The 26,809-nt window shown below is 43.8% G+C and overlaps 1 protein-coding gene across 1 annotated transcript in view; it reads right to left on the bottom strand.

Annotated features, from left to right (window-relative positions):
- The window catches only part of LOC126088301 (ureidoglycolate dehydrogenase (NAD(+))-like), a 98,213-nt gene that overhangs the window by 21,624 nt on the left and 49,780 nt on the right, over positions 1 to 26,809 (bottom strand). Inside the window, exon 5 of the mRNA XM_049906432.1 lies at positions 9,843 to 9,941. Coding sequence (XP_049762389.1) covers positions 9,843 to 9,941 — 99 coding nt within the window. The remainder of the gene's footprint in view (positions 1 to 9,842; positions 9,942 to 26,809) is intronic.

The following is a 26,809-nucleotide window of genomic DNA, read 5'->3' as shown; positions in this document are numbered from 1 at the left end:
AGAAACGGCATACTGTTGTGCAATATTATGCGGTTCCATTTCCGTGACGACACACACACATGTTAACTTATTACAGCACAACTCACGACTGAGCAGTTGCATCAATGTGCCGTGTGGACTAGAAGTAGCTTATAGACGAAGGTCAAAGATATTGTACCTACGCAAGCCTGCAGGGTTGCCACATCTTGCAAAGAAAATCAGTCTCACTACACTATTGTCGCACCTTGTACTTTAAGAAAAGACTTGGAGCTCTGTGTCAAGGCCATGAAGTCCCAAGCAATGTCAACTAGCTGCCATGCCATCCTCTGCCATTCAGCGTCAGGCGGATGCTATATGGACGGGCATGTGGTTGGCACACCACTCACCCGGACGTTTTGCCCTTTTACGAGACCTTGATGCCCTTACTTCTCATTCAAGTAGCTCCTCAACTGGCATCATGAGACTAAGTGCATCCTGTACCAGTCCTTCCAGCAGGAAAGAATCGTTGGTAGTAACACGAATCGAATTGGGACCTTCCACAAAATAGCCTTTTACACTGACCATTCAGCTACGGAGGCGAACAAGAAAAAGATTACCTAGCACGAAGATTTAAAGAGCATGAAGATAAAATTATAGAGAGTACGAGAAAGTGTTCTTCACATGCACCATTCGCAACTGGAACAAGAAAACAGAAAGCGACTCTGGTCCACAAGGCACTCTCCATGATGACACGTCATAGATGGCTTGCGTAGTAAATATGCATATGTAGATTATGATGGATATTAGGTAAATAAGATCCGATCACTCGCGAGAAAACCAAAAACGTTTTATTTTCAACAGCCAGCTACATTTTCCAGCTACTTCTCTACATATTCACCGCTCCGACTTGGACATTAGTCGTAGCTTTTCACCAACTTTCTTATGCCCTCGTCATAGAAGGCAGCCTCCTGTGCTTTCCGTCAATTCTCTATGCTCGTCTAAAGCTCACTGTCTGCGCCAAAAGTTGTCCTCATAGCCAGCGGTTCAGGTGGCAGAGATGAAACTCATGGGGTGCCAATTATGGGTTGTATTGTGGGTGATCCAACACTTCCCATCAAAACGCTGCAGGAGCATCTTCATTACCCCTACAGAGTGTAGTCGAGAATATTGTCACGAAGAATAAAATGAATAACCGTTACGTTCTGTGGGCTGGATCACGCGAAACCTATCACCAGTTCCTTATACTTGGTGGGAGACACTATTGTATAGGCATTTTTACGTGCTCGCTGTTTGCTCACAACTCGAAAGAGCGACGTGACGCGAACGACGGAAATACCAGAGACACTGCAAAACACATCTGTGCAAAGCCTCATCGGATTTTTACTGTGGTTTCCATTTCGTAACCAATCTGGCCTTATTTTCCGAACAGCCCTAGTATGTTAGATCTTTATACACTGAAGAGCCAGAGAAACTGGTACACCTGCCTAATATCATGTACAACCCCAGCAAGCACGCAGAAGTGTCGCAACACGACGTGGATTGGACTCGACTGATGCCTGAAGTAGTGCTGGAGGGAACTGACACCATAAATCCTCCTAGGCTGTCCATAAACCCATAAGAGTACGAGGGGGGTGGAGATCTCTTCTGAACAGCGTGTTGCAAGGCGGCCCAGATATGCTCAATAATGTTCATGTCTGGGGAGTTTGGTGGCCAGCGGAAGTGTTTAAACTCATATGAGTGTTCCTGGAGCCACTCTGCAGCAATTCTGGACGTATGGGGTGTCACATTGTCGTGCTGGAATTGCCCAAGTCCGTCGGAATGCACAATGGATATGAATTGATGCTGGTGATCACACGTGCCACCTGTCAAGAGTCGTATCTAGACGTATCAGGGGTCCCATATCACTCCAACTGCACACGCCCTACATCACTACAGAGACTCCACCAGTTTTAACACTCCCCTGCTGACATGCACGGTCCTTGGATTCATGAGGTTATCTCCATACCCGTACACGTCCATCTCCTCGATGCAATTTGAAACGACACTCGTTCGCCCAGACAACATGATTCCAGTCATCAACAGGCGTGGCGTAAAGCTTTGTGTCGTGCAGTCATATAGGCTACACGAGTGGACCTTCGGCTCCGGAAGCCAGTATCGATGATGTTTCGTTGAATGGTTCGTACGCTGACACTTGTTGATGGCCCAGCATTGGAATCTGAAGCAATTTGCGGAGGGGTTGCACTTCTGTCACGTTGAACGATTCTCTTCAGTCGTCGTTGGTCCCGTTCTTGCAGTATATTTTTCCGTCGGCAGCGATATCGGAGATTTGATATTTTACCAGATTCCTGATATTCACGGTACACTCGTGAAATGGTCGTACGGGAAAATCGCCACTTCATCGCTACTTCGGAGATGCTGTGTCCCATTGCTCGTGCGTCTACTATAACACTACATTCAAACTCACTTAAATCTTGATAACCTACCATTGCAGCAGCAGTAACCGATCTAACAAGTGCGCCCGTCACTTGTCTTTTATAGAGGCATTGCCGACCGCAGCGCCGTATTTTGTCTGTTTCATATATCTGTATTTGAATACGCATGCCTATACCAGTTTCTTTGGCGCTTCCGTGTATGTTTCTCTGTTTCAAAAACGCTTTCCTTGAAATTATCAGCCCGCATTTTACATCCTCTTTATTTCTGGCACCGTTAACTACTATATTTTTCTCATGTGTGTTAGATATTACTCCGAGAGAATGATGTGTAACCCTGTGTTTATCTTTCAGACGAGTGGTACTTGCGAACTATAAAACGATGTTACATAGGATAGCGCAACTACCGTGTGAATTTATTATTTATTTTCATGTGGTGAGTTATGTCGAGGGACAATGCATGTCTTCTGGGACGATGAGTGTAGTAAATGTACGAGAATAAGCAGCTGCGCGGGCGTTTGTGTACGGTTGGTGTGTCGCCGCCCGGATCGCTGTGGCGTTTCGGCAGACAAAAACAAAAGCCCAAGCCGAACGATGGTGGAATCGTTTTGCAAGACGAAGGAAGATTGCATTGTATTTAGTATTCAGAGCTGTCAGTCAGAGCTGACAAGCTAACATGCACATTGCATTCCGAGTTACTATGTTACTGTCAATATTCTCGCAGAATCAACTGGTTATCATGAGGAGGATTATTGTATTACACTTGAAAGGATGCAGCACATGTCTTCATGATAAGCGTCGTTTTATTCATTTAAACCAAACACAAATTTTTTGCTATATATTTGTGTTCCAACAGACATTACCATTAATTCGGCGAAGAAGTCCACAAATTCACACTTCCGTGGTCGACTAAAGGTGAGCACAATAATATTTAACGTTCATTATCCGATGTAAAATAAAAACTTTGAAAACAACCAACAAGGACATCACACTTGCCATGTAGCGAAACTCGTAGGCTATTTTCAGTGCCTCATTTCGTAATCCAGTCCCATGAGCACCAGTTGATTTAATTCAGCTACAACGGTTTAGCACGAGTTTACTTTCATTGATGTACATCTTATGGTCATTTTTCAAGATACTATCCATTTCTTTCAACCATTCTTCCAAGACCTTTTCCGTCTGTACAATTTCAGTATCACCGGCAAACAAGAAACTTTTTATTTTTCTTCCATGAACTTTAACTCGCTTTCCAAATTCTCCGTAGTATCCTTCACTACATGCTCAACGAACTGATTGAACAACCACGGGGAATCATTCCCTTCTCAATTACTGTTTCCTTTTCGTGTCCTTCGGCTTTTATAAATGCAGTCTGGTTTATTTAGAGGTGGCAGATAGTCTTTCACTCCATAAATTTTATGCCTCCTAGTTTCAGGACTGAAAAGCGCGCATCAGGTGATTCATGTGAAAAAGTTTCCGACGTGATTATGACCGCATGACGAGAATTAAAAGACTTTTACCGCGGAATGGTAGTTGGAGCTAGACGTAATGGACATTTCATTTTAGAAATCGTTGGAGAATTCAATATTCCGAGATCCACAGTGTCGAGAGTGTGTCGAGAATACGAAATTTCAGGCGCTACCTCTCACCACGTACAAAGCAGTGGCCGACGGCCTTCATTTAACGACCGAGAACAGCGGCGTTATGGTAGAACTGCCAGTGCTAACAGACTATCAACACTGCTTGAAATAATCGCAGAAATCATTGTGCTACATACGACGAACGTATCCGTTATAACAGTGCGGCGAAATCTGGCGTTAATGGGCAACGGCAGCAGACGACCGATGCCAGTGACTTTGCTAACAGGTCGATATCGCCTTCTGCTGTTGCTATTCGTCCCGCGCTGGTCCCAGGAGTTTCTCCTCCCGAACGTAACACACACTCCACAATGACAGGCGTGTGGCCTGTGAGAGGCCATCCATTGTCAGTCCACCGAGGTGCTTCAGTACCTGTGTCCCTAGGCCCGCCCAGTTGGCCGTGCGGTCTAACGCACGGCTTTCCGGGCGGGAAGGAGCGCCCAGCGGATATGTGTCGAGGTCCGGTGAACCGGCCAGTCTGTGGATGGTTTTTAGGCGGTTTTCCATCTGCCTCGGGGAATGCGGGCTGGTTCCCCTTATTCCGCCTCTGTAACACTATGTCGGCGATTGCTGCGCAAACAAGTTCTCCATGTACGCGTACACCACCATTACTCTACCACGCAAACATAGGGGTTACACTCGTCTGGTGTGAGACGTTCCCTGGGAGGCCACCGGGGGCCGAACCGCACAATAACCCTGGGTTCGGTGTGGGCCGGCGGAGGGGTGAAGTGGACTGCGGTAGTCGTCGTGGGGTTGTGGACCACTGCGGCTGCGTCGGGGACGGAGCCTCTCCATCGTTTCTAGGTTCCCTGTTAACATACATACAATACAATATCTGTGTCCCTCACAAGCTGGGAAAGTCTGCCGAACAGCTTATCAGAGGGCACTTTGCGCTGCAGATATTTTTCAGCGTAGAGGACACGGGTTGGCAGGCTACGTCAATTTATTAAACCATAGCAGAATATTATATCCGCCATTTCACTTGTCGACTAGTAGGCTTCCATTGCTAACAAGTGGTGGGACAGAGAAAATGGAAATGTACCGCGCCATTTGAAAATTCAAACAGCGCAATAACGGTAAACACAAAAGTGAATCCGCGTTTGGAAGGATATATATTCAGGGTTACAGCACTGTACTTTAAGGCACACAAACACAACGAAAACCAACGTGGTCTACAACACGACTCGAACTACACAACTGCAGACCATCTAATGGCATAATGGCAGATAGATGGATGGATGGATGGAGAGGGTTCTATGGGCGCACGACGGCAAGGTCTTCAGCGCCTGCTCAGTAACAGATTGAGACGGGTGTCAAGAAAAGACTCAGCACAATAAGATAAAACAGAACGTAAGACACAGGAAACAAGCTTGGAAAAATATGTGCCTACCCACACCGAAGCGTGGGACGAAGCATGCCACCAGCAGTACAACATGGACAACCCAAGAAGAAAGTGGTAGAGGGAGCTAAAACAATATAGCAGATGGAAGAGGCTGGCTGACTGCAAGGAAAAAAGCGAGGAGCCAGCCACTCTGCAATACACTAAAACCACCATCCTAAAAGTTTAGGACAGAGTCCAGACACATCACAAAACTTTATAACCCTAGACACACACGTCTCATCATTAGCTAAAACACAGGGCAGACCCCCATCAACTTGTGCTTCTGCCCTTGCATCATGGTATAAAATGCAGTCTGTTAAAATGTGCTGGATAGAGATGTGCACACCACAAGCACCACAAAATGGGGGATCCTCCCGACGTAATAGAAAGCTATGTGTGAGAGGACAGTGCCCGATCCGAAGACGCGTGAGGGTCACTTCTTCCCGCCTGAGCTCCCGGCAGGAGGTACGCCACGGCCGAGTTGTTGACATTACCAACTGCAGTTTATTGGCCGTCACCGCAAGCCATTCTTCCTCCCACAACTCCATGCACTTCTTGTGGAGTGCAGAAATGACAGACTGCAAGGAAATAGGACACTGGACCACATCCTGCTCTCTGCAGGCCTTTTTGGCAGCCCGATCGGCCTGTTCATTGTCCCATATTCCTACATGACCAGGCACCCAGCAGAAGGACGCCTCCTTATCCCGCCTTTGGAGCAAGTACAGTTGGTCATATCTCAGCTGGACCATCCCCTCAGTTGGGTACAGATTCTGAAATGATTGTAAGGCACTAAGAGAATCGGAGCAGAGGAGAAATCGATTGGTTCAAATGGTTCAAATGGCTCTGAGCACTATGGGACTCAACATCTGAGGTCATCAGTCCCCTAGAACTTAGAACTACTTAAACCTAACTAACCTAAGGACATCACACACATCCATGCCCGAGGCAGGATTCGAACCTGCGACCATACTGGTCGCGCGGTTCCAGACTGAAGCGTCTAGAACCGCTCGGCCACATCGGCTGGCAGAAATCGATTGCCCCGAACATGATTCATCCGCTCCAGTGCCTTCAGGATCGCGTGGAGCTCCGCTGCGAAAACGGTATATTCATCAGGGAGGCGAATCCTGGTAACATGATCAGGGAACACTACAGAACAGCCATGGAAATTATCCTGTTTGGAGCCATCAGTGTAAACGACGATAAAACCGTGATGCGCATCTATAATGTTAAAAAACTGTGATTGGAATGTAAAATCTGGTGTTCTATGAATAAGACATTATAATACCCTGTAACTCATTAGACAGAGCGCCAGTGCAAGGACTGCTCTAATATCCACATCCAAGTGGCACATAACCCTCCTAAAAACATGTGTTTATCTCGAAAAGTATGTGTTTCCGGACTCATGTTTATTGGACTTGTTTTGTTTCAATGAATACTACCACCTATCAAAGTACTCGACACTTTTTTTGAACACCTTGTATAAAAGACACTACCGTAACTGATTGATTCATAATTGCCATTCGGGAGGACGACGGTTCAATCCCGTCTCCGCCCATCCTGATTTAGGTTTTCCGTGATTTCCCTAAATCGCTTCAGGCAAATGCCGGGATGGTTCCTTTGAAAGGGCACGGCAGATTTCCTTCCCCATCCTTCCCTCACCCGAGCTTGCGCTCCGTCTCTAATGACCTCGTTGTCGACGGGACGTTAAACACTAATCTCCTCCTCCTCCTCCTCCATAATTGCCGAGCACAAACCGCGAAGTACAGAAAATTGAAATTTGGAGAGGGCGTTGGTATTATACGGCAACGGCCTAATCGCAGTGGTAACACCGGTTCCCGTCAGATCACCGAAGTTAAGCGCTGTGTGGGCTAGCACTTGGATGGGTGACCATCCGGTCTGCCGAGAGCAGTTGGCAAGCGGGTTGCACTCAGCCCTTTTGAGGCAAACTGAGGAGCTACTTGACTGAGAAATAGCGGTTCCGGTCTCGTAAACTGACATACGGCCAGGAAAGCGGTGTGCTGACCACATGCCGCTCCATATCCACATTCAGCGACACCTGTAGGTTGAGGATGACACGGCGGCCGGTCGGTAACGTTGGGCCTTCCAAGGCCTGTTCGCACCGAGTTTAGTAGTAGTTTAGTATACTCTAGGCGTCGTCTAAGAATAGATTTTTCGAAATTTCACTCCTGAGGGGTTGAAATAAGGAGTGAAAAGTTTTTTGAAAATATGTCGCTGTTAAGCCAATTTTGAAGCTAGACCTACGAAAATTGGTATTCGGTATCTCGGTCAGAAATAAAGAAATATGTGTTTTTCAGTGTTTTAGGAAATTCAAGCTCTAAGCAGGAGAAAAGTGGGATGAAATTTTTAATGGAAATTTGAAACTAAACCTATGAAAATTTGTATTTGATTTCTTTGTTAGAAATTAAAAAAATAATTTTTTTAGGAAAATATTTCATTGTGAAAGGATTTTTAAAGCTAAGTCCATGAAAACTGGTATTTGGTTTCTTGGTTAGAAATGTGAAATTACATGTTTCAATTTTTTTGGAAATGCAACTCCTAAAGAGGATGAAAATTTTTATGAAATTATTTCATTATTAAAGCATTTCCACAGCTAAATCTAAGAAAGGTTATATCTAGCTTCACGATACAAATGAAAAAAAGACATGTTACAATGTTTTTGGAAATTCGACCCCTAGGGCCATAAAATAGGGGATGAAAGTTTATGTAGAAATATTTCATTACGAAAAAAAATTTGAAACTAAATCTCTGAAAATTTTCATTTGGCTTCTCAGTTAGAAATAAGAAATGCGTTTTTCAGTGTTTTTTGGAAATTCGGCCCGTAAGGGGGTAAAGTAGGGTGAAAGGTGCGTGCTAAGGTCTGATCAGGGTAGATCCAGAAAATAAAGTCGGTAGTTAGGTTAGGTTAGTGGTGTTTAACGTCCCGTCGACAACGAGGTCATTAGAGACGGAGCGCAAGCTCGGGTTAGGGAAGGATGGGGAAGGAAATCGGCCGTGCCCTTTCAAAGGAACCATCCCGGCATTTGCCTGAAACGATTTAGGAAAATCACGGAAAACCTAAATCAGGATGACTGGAGACGGGAGAAGTCGGTAGCTGCCAACTGCAAGGTGGAATGAGTATAATATCTTTGAGTAGGAGGATCTTTGATGGTTAAGAGAGCCGGGTGCATGCAGTAAAAAACTCGTGAGTCACAGCTAGATGCCCAGAGGAAGTAGACGTGTGGTGACAGCTTTAACGTAGGACGCACACTCGCTGTGCAGTTACACTGAGCAAACTTTAGCACAAAAATGAGACATGATATATAATGATTTCAAAAATGGTTTTTGTCAGATAATGTTCAGAGTTAGGATTTGTATGTCCAAGGTTTGACACAGTAAGCATTTTGTAAAATTTTTTGTAAGAGTGATTCATGCTACAAAAATGTTGGAAATGGTAGGTCTTGTGTATGACTTAACATTTTAACAATATATATATATATATATTGAGATCAACATTGTGTTTAAATCTAACAGCCTGAACCATAATCCACATCCTTTGCTTGTACTGAATATGAAAATGAGTAGTGCAGTAAAGTTACCCACCAATGAAAGAACGTAAAGAAAATGAGGCCTCTATGCAATATATATGTGCAGCTCATCGTTTGAAATCGATTTTGGTATAAGTAAAGTTATCAGAGCAAAGTTATTTCAAATAACTAATTTTATGCCTTTGCACAACTGGCATTATTCAAGTCAAGATATAATTTCATTAAGTAAACATCAGGGAGAAAAGTTAATTTTTAAGCACGATCTTAATGCTATTGCACAAACAGCAATATTCTATTAAACTTGATTGCTGAGTCAAATACATGTTTCATTACTGGCAAAATGGAGGAGTGCAAGAAACAAGTTTGCAGACACAGTCAGATGCAGGTTTGTTGAATAATTAATTTGAAACAATTTTATCATTGGTACTTTCACTAATTAAAAAGGAAACAATTTTGGTTTGATACTTTCAAGGGGATGAAAACTGTTATCTAAGTATTTCGTATTATTAAAACATTTTTAAAGATAAATCCATGAAAGTTTGTATTTGACTTCTAAAGAAATAGGGATGACAATTTCTATATCAATATCACCACAAGAATTCAAAAGCCAGGATTAACCAAGACCTCCGACTCTAGCAACCAGATTCGCTTTTTGGTCAGAAGTACATTAGGAAAAGCCACGTATCTGTGGCCTTAATTAGCGTGCAAAGTTTAGATGATGTTGCAATTTGTGAACAACATAAAAACTCAATTAAAGAAAAACAAACAATAATCTGTACAGACCATACAGTATACACAAGTGAAGCACCAGGCACTAAGACATTGAGAGATAAGTTGCGTTAAGATACTCAATGGCCTTCAGATAGAACTGTACGTCCCGAATACTCGTACTCACCCTGCCGACAGAGGTGTTAGATGTGGCGATGTCGAAGACGAAGTTGTCCCCGTCGCATCCTGGTGCAGCCACTGACAATGGGTTGGTGCCAAATATTGCCTGAAACAAGTGCGCATGTAGTGCAGACACTATAACACCGCAGACGGTCGCGAGTGTAAGGAAATGAGAACTTTGACAGCCCGAGGGATGAGGAACGGTACAGGGGAACAAACCAGCAGGGCTGGTAGCCTACACACGTGTTCCCTGGGTCGTAGGGATCACCAACTCCTTCCGGTGTTGTGAGAATCGTACCCCAACCTCGTTTAGTCTCTCCACCCATTTCAGAATAAGAAAAGAAAACAACAAGCAAAGCGCAATCCAAAGCAAGATGGAGTACACTAAGCATTTATACCGACTACAGCGCAATTGCTTGCTTAGAGTGTCGCGAACGAGGGAGTTTAGGCCCGATGTATACCGGTATCTTCTGCAACCATAGTTTAAAACGACCCTCCACCCCTTACCCCCCACCCAACTAAAGAGTCCGCGTAATACTTAGAATACAGTGTTGATGGATTGTTCAAGACAATCACAAGAGAGCTCAATGGCTGATGCAAGAACTTACGCAGTTGTTACACCAAGAGCCATCTTAATATTGTGGTTTTCTTAACGCCTAAGCGTCTACTCTTTAAAGCATAACTGATATGTGCAGCATACATTCCTAATATCCCAGTACTTTATCAATGTTTCATGGAAGTTTGCGAAATAATTTGCGACCATACCGGGCTGTTTGGTTCAAAAAATGGCTCTGAGCACTATGGGACTTAACATCTGTGGTCATCAGTCCCCTAGAACTTAGAACTACTTAAACCTAACTAAACTAAGGACATCACACACATCAATGCCCGAGGCAGGATTCGAACCTGCGACCGTAGCGGTCACGCGGTTCCAGACTGAAGCGCCTAGAACCACACGGCCACACCGGGCGGCCCGGGCTGTTTGAAAAAGTGTGATAATCCATGATCCAATGAGATCGTATGTGATTAGGAGCAATCAGAGGACATTTCGCACTTATGGTAATACTTTATCACCTGAGAACTTTCTAACTTATTGTTTCCATATTGACTTCAGAACACAGGTTTTCAATGATTCAAATGGCTCTGAGCACTATGGGACTTAGGAGGTCATTAGTCGCCAAGAACCTAGAACTACTTAAACCTAACTAACCTAAGGACATCACACACATCCATGCCCGAGGCAGGATTCGAACCTGCGACCGTAGCAGTTTCGCGGTTCCGGACTGAGGCGCCTAGAACCGTTCCGTCACCAGGGCCGGCACAGGATTTGAGGCAGCAAGTTTAAATTCACTACACTATTTCATAAAAAGTATCTGGATACCTATCAGTCGACGTTTAACGTGGTGTGTGTCGCCCTTCGCCATTATGGCAGCTTGAACTCTGCTGGCGACACTTTAAATGAGGTGTCTGAATGTCTGTGGATGAATGGTAGTCCATTCTTCCTCAAGAGCTAAAACCAGGGGGTGGGGTGTGGAGTGAGGTCAACCTTCTAACTCACTCCAAAGGTGTTCTGTTGGGTAAAGGCTGGGATCGCGGGCAGACCTGTCCACTACAGGAATGTTATTGTCCACAAGCCACTGCTCCAGAGATGCTGTTTTATCAGAGGTCGCATTACGATGCAGAAACAAACAGGTGTCTTCCCCGAAATGTTCCAATATTGTGAGGAGTTCGCAATGCTGTAAAATAAGTTCATATCCTCCTTCATTTAGCATTTTCTAAACTGCAGTAATGGACCACGTCCTGTTACGCTATCTCCCCTGTACTTCGCTGTTGGCACTTCACTGATAGCAGGTAACGTTCTCCAAGCGTTCCCCAAACCCAAACCCTCACATCGATTTGCCACTGGATACAGCGTGATTAATACTCCAAATCGGTCGTTTTCAGTCACGCATCGTATAATGTCGTCCCACGTTACACCACCTCAAGTGTCGCCTACCAGTGACCTGTAGGTTGAGGAGCTTTTTAGCTCCTTACACACAGGCATTGTGCTAGATGGACTGCTGGTAGCATTTTCGAACTCACGAATGATTCCTTCCGCTGATTTCGCCTAACCTCAACAATGATTACCGGCTGTGCCTGCCAGTACATGAGATCTGCCTGGTATTGGTTTATCTCCGGTTGTTCCTTTGGGTTCCCATTTCACAATTACATTACCAACAGTCGATTTGGACAACTCTGGAAGGGTTGACATCCAATGGCTGGACTACGTTCGAATGCGCTGTGTTCCCCTAATAATAAGCGTATTTCATTGGTGGCTGGGAGACTCCTCACGGGGCGGTTTGGCCACCGCTCCACACGACGGCGACTTGCAAGTGAATGAGGATGACATGATGATGAGAGACACACAACACCCAGTCATCTCGAGGCAGAGAAAATCCCCGACCCCACCGGGAATCGAACCCGGGACCCCGTGCACGGGAAGCGAGAACGCTACCGCAAGACCACGAGCCGCGGACGCTGTGTTCCTCTGATCGATCCATTCTGGTGTCACTGTTTTTCTACTGACAGCACAGCACTGCACGACTCCTTCATACTGACGGGTTGCGTCTCGTGACATTTAGTGGTCAGCTCCTTAATACATAGGAGTGTCCAGATACTTTTGACTAGATAGAGCTTATTTCCCAACTCAGGAACCATGAACTTTGCTGCGGTCAATTGGCTTCCATGCCTAATGGCGCTATTCACCGTACTATAGGTGAACCATACAGGAGGGCTATCTGAGGTTTGGCCAGACGACTGTCTGGTTACCGAAGAGCGACAGCAACCTTGTCGGTAGTTACAGCGGCCACAGTCTGGATAACAAGCTGATCTGGTCTTGTAAGATTAGCCAACAATGCTTGGCTGTTTGGTACTATGGCATGGCTTTAGTAAGAGGTACTACAACCACTGACTTTCTCGCGGACATGCAGCTCTACTGTAAGGAATACCGTGGAAAGCTGCATCAAACCAGTCTTTACACTAATGATTACATTAGCAAGTTGCTAGTTTTTACGTGAAAAGTATGTCCCCAATGTTTTTAAAAGTTTTCCTGACATCGTCGACATTTGCATACAAGGCTGCACTCCAAACAAATACTTCCATAAAATGCTTCTCAACCCTTAAATTTATACTCTTTGTTGCCATATTTCTCTGTTTCACACAATCTCTACTTTATTTATATTCATCTAATAACCTCTTTTTTAATGCACTATGAATTTCATTCAATGGATTATTCAAAGTTCTTTGCCACTTCTGGTAGAATAAAAAAGACGTCAGCAAATCGTAAAGTTTTTATTTCTTCTCCCTGAATTTTCATTCGCTTTCAAAATATCTCCTTAGTTTCTTTTTACTCCTCGTACAAAGATCAGACTGAACAATATTATTGACAGGCTGCAACCATGGCGCACTCCTTGCTTAAAACGTAGAATATCTGTTTCTGAGTAACACATTTATAGATGGCGGTAGTATAGTTTATACAAGGCATAGAGCCGGCCGAAGTGGCCGTGCGGTTCTGGGCGCTGCAGTCTGGAACCGAGCGACCGCTACGGTCGCAGGTTCGAACCCTGCCTCGGTCATGGATGTGTGTGATGTTCTTAGGGTAGTTAGGTTTAAGTAGTTCTAAGTATAGGGGGCTGATGACCTCAGAAGTTAAGTCGCATAGTGCTCAGAGCCATTTGAAAAAGGCACAGAAGGGCAGTGCAATGCTGGGGCCGTCATATGTGCTCAGGTGATTCATGTGAAAAAGTTTCCGACGTGATTACGGCCGTACGGCGGGAATTAAAAGACTGAACGCAGAATGGCAGTTGGAGCTAGATGCATGGGATATTCTATTTTGGAAATCGGTAGGCAATTCAGTATTCTGAGTTCCATAGTATCACGAGTGTGTCGAGAATACCACATTTCGGACAATACCTCTCACTACGGACAACGCAGTTACTGACGGCCTTTATTTAACGACCGAGAGCAGCAGCATTTGCCTTGAGATCTCATGGCTAATAGACATGCAAAACTGCGTGAAAGAATCGCAGAAATCAATGTGGGATATGTGATGAACGTATCCGTTAAGACAGTGCTGCGGAATTTGGTGTTAATGGGCTATGGCAGAAGACGACCGACGCGACTGCCTTTGCACGACATCGCCTGCTGCGCCTCTCCTGGGCTGGTGACCATATCGGTTGGACTCTAGACGACTGGAAAACCGTGGCCTGGTATGTGAGTCCCGATTTCAGTTTGTAGGAGCTGATGGTACGGTTCGAGTGCGGTGCAGACCCCATGAAGCCATGCACCCAAGTTTTCAACAAGGCTGGATCCATAAAGGTGTAGGCTGTGTCCTTTGCTCCACTTGAATCTATCATTGACTGGAAATGGTTAGTTTGGCTACTTGGAGAACATTTGCAGCCATTCATGGACATAATGATCTAAAACATGTAAGTGGCCCACAATTGTTCACGACTGATTTGAAGATCATTCGAGCAAACGACTTGGCCACCCAAATCCCCCGACATAAATCCCATCGAACATTTATGGGACGTGATCAACCGGTCAGTTCATCACAAAATCCTGCTAAGGTAACAATTTCGCAATTATGAACGACTATAGGGATAGCATGGCTCAGTATTTCTGCACAAGACTTCCAATGGCTTTTTGGGTCCACGTGGCTTTTTGGGTCCACGTGAGATCGAGTTGCTGCGCTACACTGGGCAAAAGGATGTCCGACATGGTATTAGGATGTATCCCATAACTTTTGTCACTTCAGTATGTACCGAGAAGCAGCTGTTAGCAAATAGATGTCATTGAACTGGCATCAACACAAATACCTTTAATTCATATAAAGAAAATTCACATTATATTCTTATGGTCTTGAATGAATAAGTCACTTCAGTATCTTATCTGTCAGATCACTGGACAAAAATAAAACCAATCCCTTAAAAGAGCACAATGGTTGCTTTGGGGTTCTGTGGTTGCTGTATATGTGGTACCAGTTGGTCACATTATCTTCCACTGTTGATGTAAGCCACAAGAATGAAGCAGAGTGTATGTGCGAGTTGGTTGTATGGGAGCAGCGCAGTAAGATAGCTCAATATGGAGAAGTGAGAGAATGACGTACTCATGACTACACTGTAACTGAAGTAACAGAGTAAAGGGTGTATCAACGACGACTGTGTGTAACTACGAGGAATGGTGTACCATTCGAAGTCATGTAACACGGGAAAGAACAATGCTCGTAAAAGGATCCTAGCTGACAGGGCCCAAAGAAAAGAGTGGCAACGGCCTTGACGCAGTAGATACTCCGGTTCCCGTCAGATCATCGAAGTTAAGCACTGAAGGGCGAGGCCGACACGCACTGTAGCCATTTTTCGCATTTTTCGGGATGCACTCAGCCTCGTTATGCCAATTGAGGAGCTACTCGACCGAATAGCAGCAGCTCTGGTCAAAGAAAACCATCATAATGACCGGTAGAGTGGTGTGCTGACCACATGTCCCTTTCATCCACATCCTATGCTGAGGATGGCACGGCGGTCGGATGGTCCCCATGGGCCACTTGTGGCCTGAAGACAGAGTGCAAAGAAGAGAGTCGTATCTCGTCAATTATAGTGGGTTTGAAATCCAACAGGAATGCCGAAGTGGATTATAAATAAATATAATTCACTCAACTTTATTGACAATCTGTGGCAGCCGTGGCCAGCAATAAGCAGAAGCCTGACATAAGCGTGCATCCACGTAGATTGTATGCAGAATAATGTGGCCAGTAGATGCACAACTGGAAGGGAAAGTGTGGAGAGAGTGATAGTGATGGGTCAACACGGTGTAGGGGAAATGACGAGGGCTGGAGGGAAAGTGCAATTCTAAACTGAAGCCTACATCATATTTTTCATAATTAATAACTGGAGCCCCTCCATGCCCACACTTACATGGCGATCATCCAAATAGATCTACTACCATCTCTGCTTTGGTTAGTATCTAAATGAAATTGCGCTGAAAATGCAACGAAAGCAGCGATTTATATTCGCCTGATGGGTTCAAATGGCTCTGAGCACTACGGGACTCAACATCTTAGGTCATAAGTCCCCTAGAACTTAGAACTACTTAAACCTAACTAACCTAAGGACATCACACACACCCATGCCCGAGGCAGGATTCGAACCTGCGACCGTAGCAGTCCCGCGGTTCCGGACTGTAGTATTTTCGCCTGACTTGTTAACCATTTGCAGCTTTCATAGAAGCGTGATTAGTGGCGAATTATGTTTAAAAGCTTCAACTTCTTTGTTGCTATGTTAAAAATGTAGCTTCTTTTGACAAAACAAAGCTGACTTTACACAGCGTCACGTCACTAGCAAGTTGTGTACGCAGTTACGAGAGAATGCTGAAACACTGCTTTATTAAGATTATTAAGTGAGAAACTGAGGACAACTAAAGTCGATAGCTTATGAAAAAGCGTATCTTCGGTACAAAAATAAAAGCGTAATGTCTTAAGTTAAGTTGTTTCAAAACCCACAGCATTTCTCGTTTCACAAGCTATCGATGGCCCTTAAAAATAACATTTTTTCATCGAAAAAGTCTGTAGTTAGTGGAATTTCAATTCTGAGTCTGAGGGTACGTAGTTGAGGGTCACATTTTTTTATTTGAAAGCCCGCAATTGGAGGTTTCTCGTCTGGGATATGGGTCCTGCAAAGTGGTCATTCCTTTGCTCTCTGTTATTCAGCGAACTATGCAACGTGTAAAAACCTTTGCAAAACCAGTAGAGATTTCTGTAGAGTGAACCTCCCGCAAAACACAGTGTGAGATAGGTGTTTTTTCCGCAAGCAGGTTTCTGGAAATAGTGAAGTATCGCAGTAATTTTCACAACTAACACATGCTATCGATAGAGGTCCTAATCTATCACGTTAAAGGCAATTTGTGTGGGGGCTCAGAGTCTAAATAAGTTGAGTGCAGGGAACAGTACCGGTGCTCGCGTTTAGCAGACAGTGGTATAGGAGACAGTTGAATCAAGTGGTAACCGGCAGCAGCTACAGTCAGTTACATCAAGCGACTTCTTCAGTGGAAGACGCAGATCAACAGCAGTACAATAGCAGCGTCTTCGAGTACTCCATGTAAGTCTTCAATGTCGACTTCCACTACAACCGAAGGCATCATCATGGCAGAGGGAACCATCTCAGATCAGATAAGTGCCTGCGCAGATAGTGAGATAATGTTTAACTCTGAAGTTCACGCTCCACTTACAGATTTCGCGAATACAGGGTGAAAAGTATTTAAATCGACAAACTCTGGGAGGTTGTAGGGGACATCTAAACAAATATTTTTCCCTAATGTAATTTTTTCCTATAAGGATCACTTAAACCGGTGGAGGCGGTATTACGCTCTTCAGTTGTTAAGAGGCCGTATTAGGATCTTCAGTTGTTAGAGGCCGTATTACGATCTTCAGTTGTTAGAGGGCATATTACGCTCTTCAGTTGTAGGCAACTGCCGTCCACCAGTGTAGTGCATTGTCTCTGTTCACTTATGGAACGATACACCTGGAGTGAGTACATTGATGTGGTTGGTGCGTACTACGTAGCGTACCACAATGGACGAGCTGCACAGCGGGTTTATCAACAATAATATCCTAATCGCCGTATCCCACATCATACGACCTTTGCTGCTGTGTACCAACGTCGACGTGAGACCGGGTCATTTAGCGGATTACCTGGACAGGGACGCCGTCGCACGGTAAGAGCGCTGCAATTTGAGGAAGCTGTCTTGCAGCATGTGGAGCAGAATCCTTCAATCAGCACTCACGCAATTGCACGTAACATGGGGACGAATCAGATGAATGTAAGAACAGTCCTTCGAGAGCAATTGTTACGTCCATTTCACTTACAGCGTATCCACAACCTGGAACCAGTTGATTACCCACCCAGAGCACAGTTTTCGCAGTGGTACCTGGAACAGTGTGAAATGCATCCAACATTTCCATCCTCTGTGTTGTTTACCGATGAAGCAACGTTCGTGCGTGATTGAGTCTTCAACATGCACAATTCGCATGTTTGGAGTGAGGATAACCCAAATGCCACAGTTACGAGCGCTCATCAAGTGCGGTTCTTCGTTAATGTGTGGGTCGGTGTTGTTGGGGACTGTTTAATTGGGCCGTATCTGCTATCTAGGGCATAAAATGGCAGGAACCTTACAATTTTCTCGCCAGAGCATTACCAGAATTGCTGGAAGACATCCCGCTCCCTACAAGACAACGCATGTGGTTCCAACATGACGGGGTGCCAGCACTTTTCAGGCGTCGTGTGCGTCGATTCCTGGACCGACGGTTCCCAGAAACGTGGATTGGCAGAGGTGGTCCTATACCATGGCCTGCTCGATCCCCAGATATGTCCCCTCTGGCCTTTTTTTGTGTGGGGAGAGATGCACAACCTTGTTTACGCAACTCCTGTTGCATCAGAAGAGGATCTGGTTGTCCGGATAGTAGCAGCAGCAGGAACAGGAACAATTCAAGATACTCCTGGGGTTTTTGCCCGTGTCAGAACATGATCCGACGGTGTAACCTTTGTTTACGTGTCAGTGGATGCATATTTGAAAATCTACTGTAATTGAAATTGGGTTGTGTTAATGTGTTGTCTCTTGGTCATAAAAAAATGGAAAAGTGTTTGTTGGTTTAATTAATTTGCCGCCTGAGAAATCTTCCTCTGCCGGTTTAACTACTCCTCATACGAAAAAATGACATTAGGGAAAATATTTGTTTTGATGTCCCCTACAACCTCCCAGAGTTTGTCGGTTTAAATACTTTTCACCCTGTATGGAACAGTCACCTAGTATGTGTAATTCTGAAAACAGAAGTGAACCGGTTTGTCCGAAATCAGAGTGCCAAAGTGTAACTGGTAGGAATTCAGGCAAAGGGAATGAATGTGGGGGAGATATGATGTCTCAGCTAACGCAAATGATCCAGGGATTGGGAAATAACATGAATACAATGGCAAATAGTATCAGCACAATTCGAATTGATATGGGTACATTGCGAACAGATATGGGCACATTGCAAACAGTTACGGATACAATTCAGACTGATATAAGTACTATGAGAACTGAAATAGTTTCCGCTATGAAAGAGGAAGTTGAAAAACTTATGGATAACCTTGAAAAAGCAATTGATGATAAATTGTGTCCGAGTGGATAAAGGGAAAATTACAGACCAAGTTGTAATAGTAAAATCCAAAATCGAATCAGTGGAAAAAGATCTTGCGGAAAAAATGGATAAGATCAGACGGAACTTGAGGGCAAGTAAGCGACTGTATAAAAGCGCAAGATGGTCGTACAGGCGATATAAATTTAGCAATTTGTGACGTTGCCAATCGTTTAGGTGAGGGGGAGAAAGATTTGGGTAAAATTAAAGATAAAATAGAGTCCAGTATCACTAGTGAAAATGAATTTAAAAAGCAAATGCAAAAGGTAAAAGGCGATTTAAATTCGTTAGCCTCCCAACAGGTCACGCCAGTTATAAATTTCCCTTGTGAAATGTTACACAGATGATGGAAGATATCACCCAGTAAATTTCTTGGCTGCGTGTAGGGACGCTTTTGTTCATGGCATTTCGGACAAAGCGAAAATAAAATACGTTAAACGGCATTTGGAGGGGGACCCACAGTCTTGGGCAAATGTTAAATGTAGTTCGTGCGAATCGTACAAAGAGATCAAAAAGTGTTTTTTGAATAAATTTTGGAGCGAGGCAAAACAGACGTGGATCGAAATTGAATTTTGAAATGGGCCGAGTTACAGGTACGGTAATGGGACAATGAGAGATTTTTGCAAGCACGGACTTGGCAAGCTTATGCATGTGAAACATCTGTTGGGGGTTTTAACGGAAATCACCACGTTAAAATGGCGATTACCCGAAAATTTGCAATGGGATCTTGTCCATAGTCCACGTGATACCATGGACGAATTTCTAGTATTTGTAGAAAACTTAGAGATGGCCTTGAAGATCAAACCTCAGAGCAAACCGGGTGGTAGTTATCAAAATGAGAATCCAAATAATCATCAGCAAAATAATAATCGTGAGAGAAATCAAAGGAATTCTCAGGGAGATGATAGCTGGAATGAGCAGAATGGTCGAAGAACGAACAGGAGTGATAACTTTCGTAAACGGGACTCAAGTAAAGAACGCAGATTTGACAGGAGAAATTCGCGCGAATTGCAATCGCATAACAACTGGTGGGGAAACTGGTGCTCGCCACATCTCAGGTCCGGGGATGGCGATCTGAACAGGCGATGAAAAGGACTGGAGGTAACGGTAATGGAAGAAATGTTGAGAGGTGTGGAAAAAGTCAACAAATAGGTAATATGGAGTACGTTAAAGAGGAAGGCTATATAGGTGGCTCTTTCAATAAAAGCAGGCGCGAACGTCAGAAGCATAGATTTGTGAGAGTTTTGCGTGAAAATAATGGGAATAAATTTGCGGGGAATGATGTAAGTTACGAATGTGTAATGAATGAGTGTGTGAACGGTGATGAATGGAAAGATTCAGTGGTTCAAAAAGAAGTTAAAGAGGAGATGAATTTTGTGAAAGCAAATTGTGTGGAGAGTTCTGAAAAGGCATTAGCAAATAGTAGCAATTCCTGTAAAGAAGGTGTTGTAGTAGCAAGTATTTGTGAGTCGGCGAAAAGTGTCAATGTTAGTGAAGACGGCGTAACTTTGGTCTCACCAGCTGCAAGTGAGGGTGATTGTGTTTTGGCAGCAAGCGTCAATGTTAATAGGGAAGCTTAGCATTGGTCTCGCCAGCAGTTGAAGTTAAAAATGTATTGGCGGAGGTAGATGATTTCCGTTTGAAGGAACAAAGTAATGGTAATTTATGCAATGATGTAGAAGCTATTGGAGTTGATACTTTGGAGGAAGGAATTTACGCGTTTCTAGTCACGAATGAAAGCGAAACGAAACTTATTGATGAATGTGTGGATCTAAAACGTTTGTCAAAGTACGAATGTTAGAATGTACGTAAAGTACGATCGGGGATTAATCTGGATGAAAAGTGTGTAGAAATGACAGTATGTGCTGATTTTTGTCCGATCACAGCGGAATGTAGCAAGTCTGGAAGTCCAAAAATTGTACGACAAGGTAGCAGCAATTTGTGTAATGTAGTGGCGGAAGATAAAGTTGTGTACGATTCACGTAAAGTTAATTTGCCAACGGAGGAAAGTAAGGTTTCTGATGTGAATTATGTAGTGATTTAAACGACGTATCAGCAGATAATGGTGCTGAGATGAATATTTATGGTGATGATGGACTAGGCATCGATATATTATTTCAGGAAGATAAAGTGTTTAACAGTGAATGATGTGTAATTTTGCTGAATCTGCAAGTGTCCATATTTTGGAGGGGAAAAACAAAACAAAAAAAAATGGTTCAAATGGCTCTGAGCACTATGGGACTTAACATCTTAGGTCATCAGTCCCCTAGAACTTAGAACTACTTAAACCTAACTAACCTAAGGACATCACACACATCCATGCCCGAGGCAGGATTCGAACCTGCGACCGTAGCAGGTCCGCGGTTCCAGACTGCAGCGCCTAGAACCGCACGGCCACCGCGTCCGGCAGGGGAAAAACAGTAAAGTTGTGCGAGAGGTGTGGCGGAACTAACAAAAAATTCAGAGAGGGCTGAAGTAAATAGTGTGGATGGGGGTAGTTTGTGTAATGAAGTTCGTACGAATTGGTGTATGAAGGAGGAGTGTGATTTTAGTGTGACTGATTGGCGTTGGTACAGTAGAACGTTACGGTCATTACTGCCGCATATGTGGAAACGAGAGAAGTTTGCCAGCCGCGGTGGCCGTACGGTTCTAGGCGCTGCAGTCCGGAACCGTGGGACTGCTACGGTCGCAGGTTCAAATACTGCCTCGGGCATGGATGTGTGTGACGTCCTTAGGTTAGTTAGGTTTAAGTAGTTCTAATTTCTTGGGGACTGATGACCTAAGATGTTAAGTCCCATAGTGCTCAGAGCCATTTGAACCATTTGAGAGAAGTTTAAAATTGTTAGAGGTTTAGAAAAGGGAAGGAATGAATATGGGACGAAGGACATATTTAATGAATTATTTTGGGATGAACATGAGATTGAGGGATGAACAGAACAGGAGGTGTGTGCGCTAGAATTGGAAGAGAAGGGACGAGCCATAGAAAATGATTTATTAAGGGATAAATGAAAAGCTGTTGTAATTTTTAATTAGTGGTAGTAATTTTGGAGGGACAATATTATCTCTTTTACTTTGGGATTCATGAGTAATATGTTAGTTTATTGTGGCTCTGTACGTGTGCAAGAGGGGGAAGTTTAGGCACTGAGGGTCGTGGAGGTCAGTGACCTCGTGGATTCAAGTAAAATATGTATTGATTTATGCATTGGTTACGAGTGTGGCAAAGAACTTAGTGGTCAGTTTGAAGGGTATTAAAATTGTAATAGTATGTGCACGCATTTTTTGGTGTGTGGAGGTAGGGAGGATTTATTGAAGTTAATTAAATAGAACTTGTGGGAATTTGAACTTACTGTGAGTCAGTTGTTTGCCTTGTGACTTTGTCCCTAAAGTATCAATTGCCACTGGAGGGAATCTTTAGCAAGGATCCTATTTGGGTTTTGGAAATGGTTTGTTGAAGGGTTTCTACTTTTGGTTTTCATTGTAGACAGATTTGTCACGATAAACGGTGGAGCTCGGAATTCAGAGGCAGACACGATTTCTGCGAGGCACTTGGTCAAAAGACTGATGTGAGTTGATCAATACTTTGAGCTAAAATCCGTGTGAGCATTTGTAGTGCGACAAAAAAATTAGTGCAAGAAGGCGCCTTAGCGCTGAGTGAGTGGCACAAGAAGTGCTTACAAAATCGCACATAAGTGAAAGTGCATTTAAAAAAAAATTATTCCTTGTCCAAAAAATTGTTTATGCAGGCATTTATTTAATATGCCGTTTCGTTCATAATTTGTGTTACTTTCAGTTTATTTCGAAATTCATTCAACACCACTACAAAAATTTTGGAACCACTATTGGCCTGGAATTTTATTCATTTAATTCTGTTCTTTATAATTTGTTTTATATGTACTTGTATGAACTGAAGAGTGTTACTTCTGAACATTCTGGCAAGCTCGAATGTTAATAAGTGGGGGTGTGTGAGGTAACGGGTGAGTTGTGGCGCCCTGAAAATATTCTAAGTTCAGAGTTGGCGTGGCCACACGGGCAAGCCGGCAAGCCGGGGCTCGTCAGCACACGCATCCTGAAAGCAACATCAACACAGATGTCGTCCTCATGTCTCCCAACCTCCTTGGACGCTTCACTGCAGAAATCCTCGAACCAACTGGAAGTGACAACCTAACTGTCCTCCTCACCATTACCTACACAATACCTCGTTGTCATGTGCCTCATCCCCATCACCATCTAAAAAGGGTCCGTGACTACACCAGTGCTAACTGGAATGCCTACTGGGAATCCATAGATACCCAGATACGAAGCCACTGCCTAACCTTCCAGCAAACCAATGATATCCCCTATCCCACAGCACTCCTGCAGCAAACATTGTCAGATTCCATCTCTGCACATAACACTATTAAAGCCATATATCCTCAACACCCCACTCTCTCACCACAAGCTGTACTCCTTCTCTGAGAACCCCACCGCTTATATTGCTCCTTCCTCTGGACTTGTGACTGGAATACACTCATATGCAACTGGCATTACTCAATGCCAAAATGCCAACAATTCCTCCAAATCCATCTCAATCACTTTATCTCCTGCTGTAACTAATGGCTCCTTAAGATTAAACGCTCCAAAAGCCAGGTAATAATTTAGGATGCATTACCCCAACCTCCTGTCTCCATGAGTTCTGTCTCGCCGTTTATGACCGTCCCATCCAGCTACCTTGGACTCATCTTCGACTGCCAACTAACGTGGGAACCCTGCCTACTAACCATCCAACAGAAAAGTCCACAACAGACTGAAACTACTAAGTGGGTGAATGTTGGGACTACATCACTCCACTGTCCTTCATATATACAAATCCCTAATCTGTCTCATCCATTGCTATGCAAATGTTGCATGGATATCCATCACTCCAAAGTTGTATAAGTCCCTCCAGATCCTGGAACTCCATGTACTCCACCTTGCTTTCTGCATCCGTTTACTTTGCCCCACAAAGATGCTTTACCAACTCATCACATTCCTACCTTTCATCATTCACACTAAACATCTCTGAACAGTCTACACCACCCACAGCCGGCCGGAGTGGCCGAGCGGTTAAAGGCGCTTCAGTCTGGAACCGCACGACTGCTACGGTCGCAGGTTCGAATCCTGCCTCGAGCATGGATGTGTGTGATGTCCTTAGGTTAGTTAGGTTTAAGTAGTTCTAAGTTCTAGGGGACTTATGACCACAGCAGTTGAGTCCCATAGTGCTCAGAGCCATTTTTGATTTTACACCACCCACAAACTCGGCTCCAATAATCCTATCGTTTCTCCTCTATTTACCAGTCATCTTACTCTGCTGTGCCTCTACCAACACATTCCACCAACCCTCCACTTGCACACCTTCCACATGCTCTCCCAAAGGAACTCCAAGCATATCCCCCTCCCTGATCATGAACTCTGTCTTGGCACTTACCCTTCCTACCAGCTATAGGTCCACCCCACCCATTCATTTTACAGGGTTTCTTCTCACTCCCCTCCCCCATATCCTCAATCCGCTTTCCTTCCCTGCTGCCTTTCTTTCTCCACCCACCTTTCCCAACAGATACCTTCTTCTGTCCCAACAGCCTACTACCCCATCGCTGCAGTCCTCCATCTTTATACTCACACATTCCTACCCTCTTCACCCAACACCCTTTCGTCCTTCAACAACTGACTGCCTTCCCATGGAAGGTTTTTCCAATTTCTAGTGACACGAAAGTGCTTCATTTACACATCAGTGTTTCGGCAATAGGTTTTAATGTTTTAAATGTGCGCTTATTGTATTTCATTTTACATTTTATTATTACTGTTTTAACTATTGTTGTTGTGGTCTTCAGTCCTGAGACTGGTTTGATGAATAAAGAGAAAAAATCTGGAGCATAAGTCATTCGGCTCACTTTGAAGGTGGCCGAATAATACACTGCCGAAATATCAGAAGACGACTTGGAATTTATGCGGCTGCATGACAAAAACTTAATGGAGCAAGTATATGTTCACAGAGATCAAATCCTTTAACAGAAAGTACCTGATGTGAGTTCTTTCCAAATCTCCGAAAGTAGGAGGATTTATCTGCTTGTAATCTGTTCTTTAAAGTCCCGAATCAATACATGAGCACATAATTACAGCTGGTGACACTAACAAATATGCTTCCCTAAAGAGAGAAAAGTAAGAAGTAAACCTGCACCTTGGCTAAATGAAGAACTAAAACAGAACTAAAACGCTGCACATCAGGCTTACAAACTGTGCCCCATGTTTGAAAATCATTTTGCTTACAAGCAGTGTCAAGCTATGAGAAATGTAAAGCTCAGACATGCCCGTACATCAACCGACAACAAAAATAGGCCAGCTCTCCTATGGGAAAATCTGCCTGGTCTTGGTATAGGCAAAGTAAAAGCTGCAGCTGACGCCATTGCCCAGCCAAAGATCTGAACTGGGACTTCATGTTATCTAGAGCCACAACTGACACACAAACGGAACAGAGACTCATTGATTACTTCGAGGGAGTAAACGACTGTAGCCATGAAACATTCAGTCTAAAGCATGTTACTTGCAATACCATTAAAACAGCCATCATGCGAATCAGATCTGCATCTACTGGACGTAATGGCATCACAGTTCAAATGATAACCTTATTATTGAACCACTACTGCCCACTATAACAGATATCTTTAACCACCCCTTAACCACAAGTGTTTTCCCTGAATCCTGGAAATAGGGACTAGTTACGCCACTATCAAGAAAGCACGTTGCCACAGGACGTCTGATTAACGACGTATCTGCATTCTTCCTACATTGCCCAAGTTCTTAGAACATTTAGTCCATGACCAGATAACAAACTACCTAACTACAAATAACCTACTAGACGAATACCGATCAGGTTTCCGTAAACATTGCAGCATGACATCTGCATTAACAAAGGTTACAGATGACCTGAAACTTGCCGTGGATGCATAAGAGGCGACTATCATGTGCTTTTTAGACATTAGTAAAGCCTTTGACACTGTTGACTTCGACATTTTGCTTGCCAAACTTACCAGTCTAAATTTCTCGCAAAGTGCAGTTCAATGATTTCACTTATATCTAACGTCTCGCCAGTAGTGCGTCATTTCCAATACCATAAAGTCATAATTGGGGGCAGGTAATATAAGCCTCATTGCATATCAATGATGTGTTATCAGTTTTGTCCTACTGCAAATGCCACATGTACGCTGATGACTTCCAGTCGTATCTAAACATGAAGACTGCTACCGAGAACCTTAATACCGACATGTGTGCACTATAAAAATGGGCGAAGAATATAAGGTTAAAGCTCAATCTATACAAAATCCAGGCTGTACCGATTGGTCATTCTAGGCTCATTAGCCCGAATTACTGGGAATTCCTAACATTTTTAATCATAAATGGGACAAATATCAACTTCCTCCTTCACCAAAGATTCTGGGTGTAATAACAGATGAAAATCTAAATTTGACGAAGCACTTAACCGCAGTGTGTAAGAAGGCATCAGCATCTCTCTATGCCCTACAAAACTATAACAAACTATTCCTTCTTGATCTGAAAAAGAAACTTCTACAAACATTTATACTTGTAGTTATTCATTGCAGCAATATTATTCTGCAAAATCTTTCTCAGAAAGCATCACGCTACCTTGGAACTGGTTATGAGTGCCTGTGTTCGTTATATCTGTGATGGTCGACTCTTTGATCATATTTCACCATCATATGCACAGCTATCCTGAGTATATGCATACAAGTACAGAG

The sequence above is a fragment of the Schistocerca cancellata genome, chromosome 6 (assembly GCF_023864275.1).
Source record: "Schistocerca cancellata isolate TAMUIC-IGC-003103 chromosome 6, iqSchCanc2.1, whole genome shotgun sequence".
NCBI lineage: Eukaryota > Metazoa > Arthropoda > Insecta > Orthoptera > Acrididae > Schistocerca > Schistocerca cancellata.
Note: the sequence above shows the minus strand (reverse complement) of the source record. Positions and strands in the feature narration are given on the sequence as shown.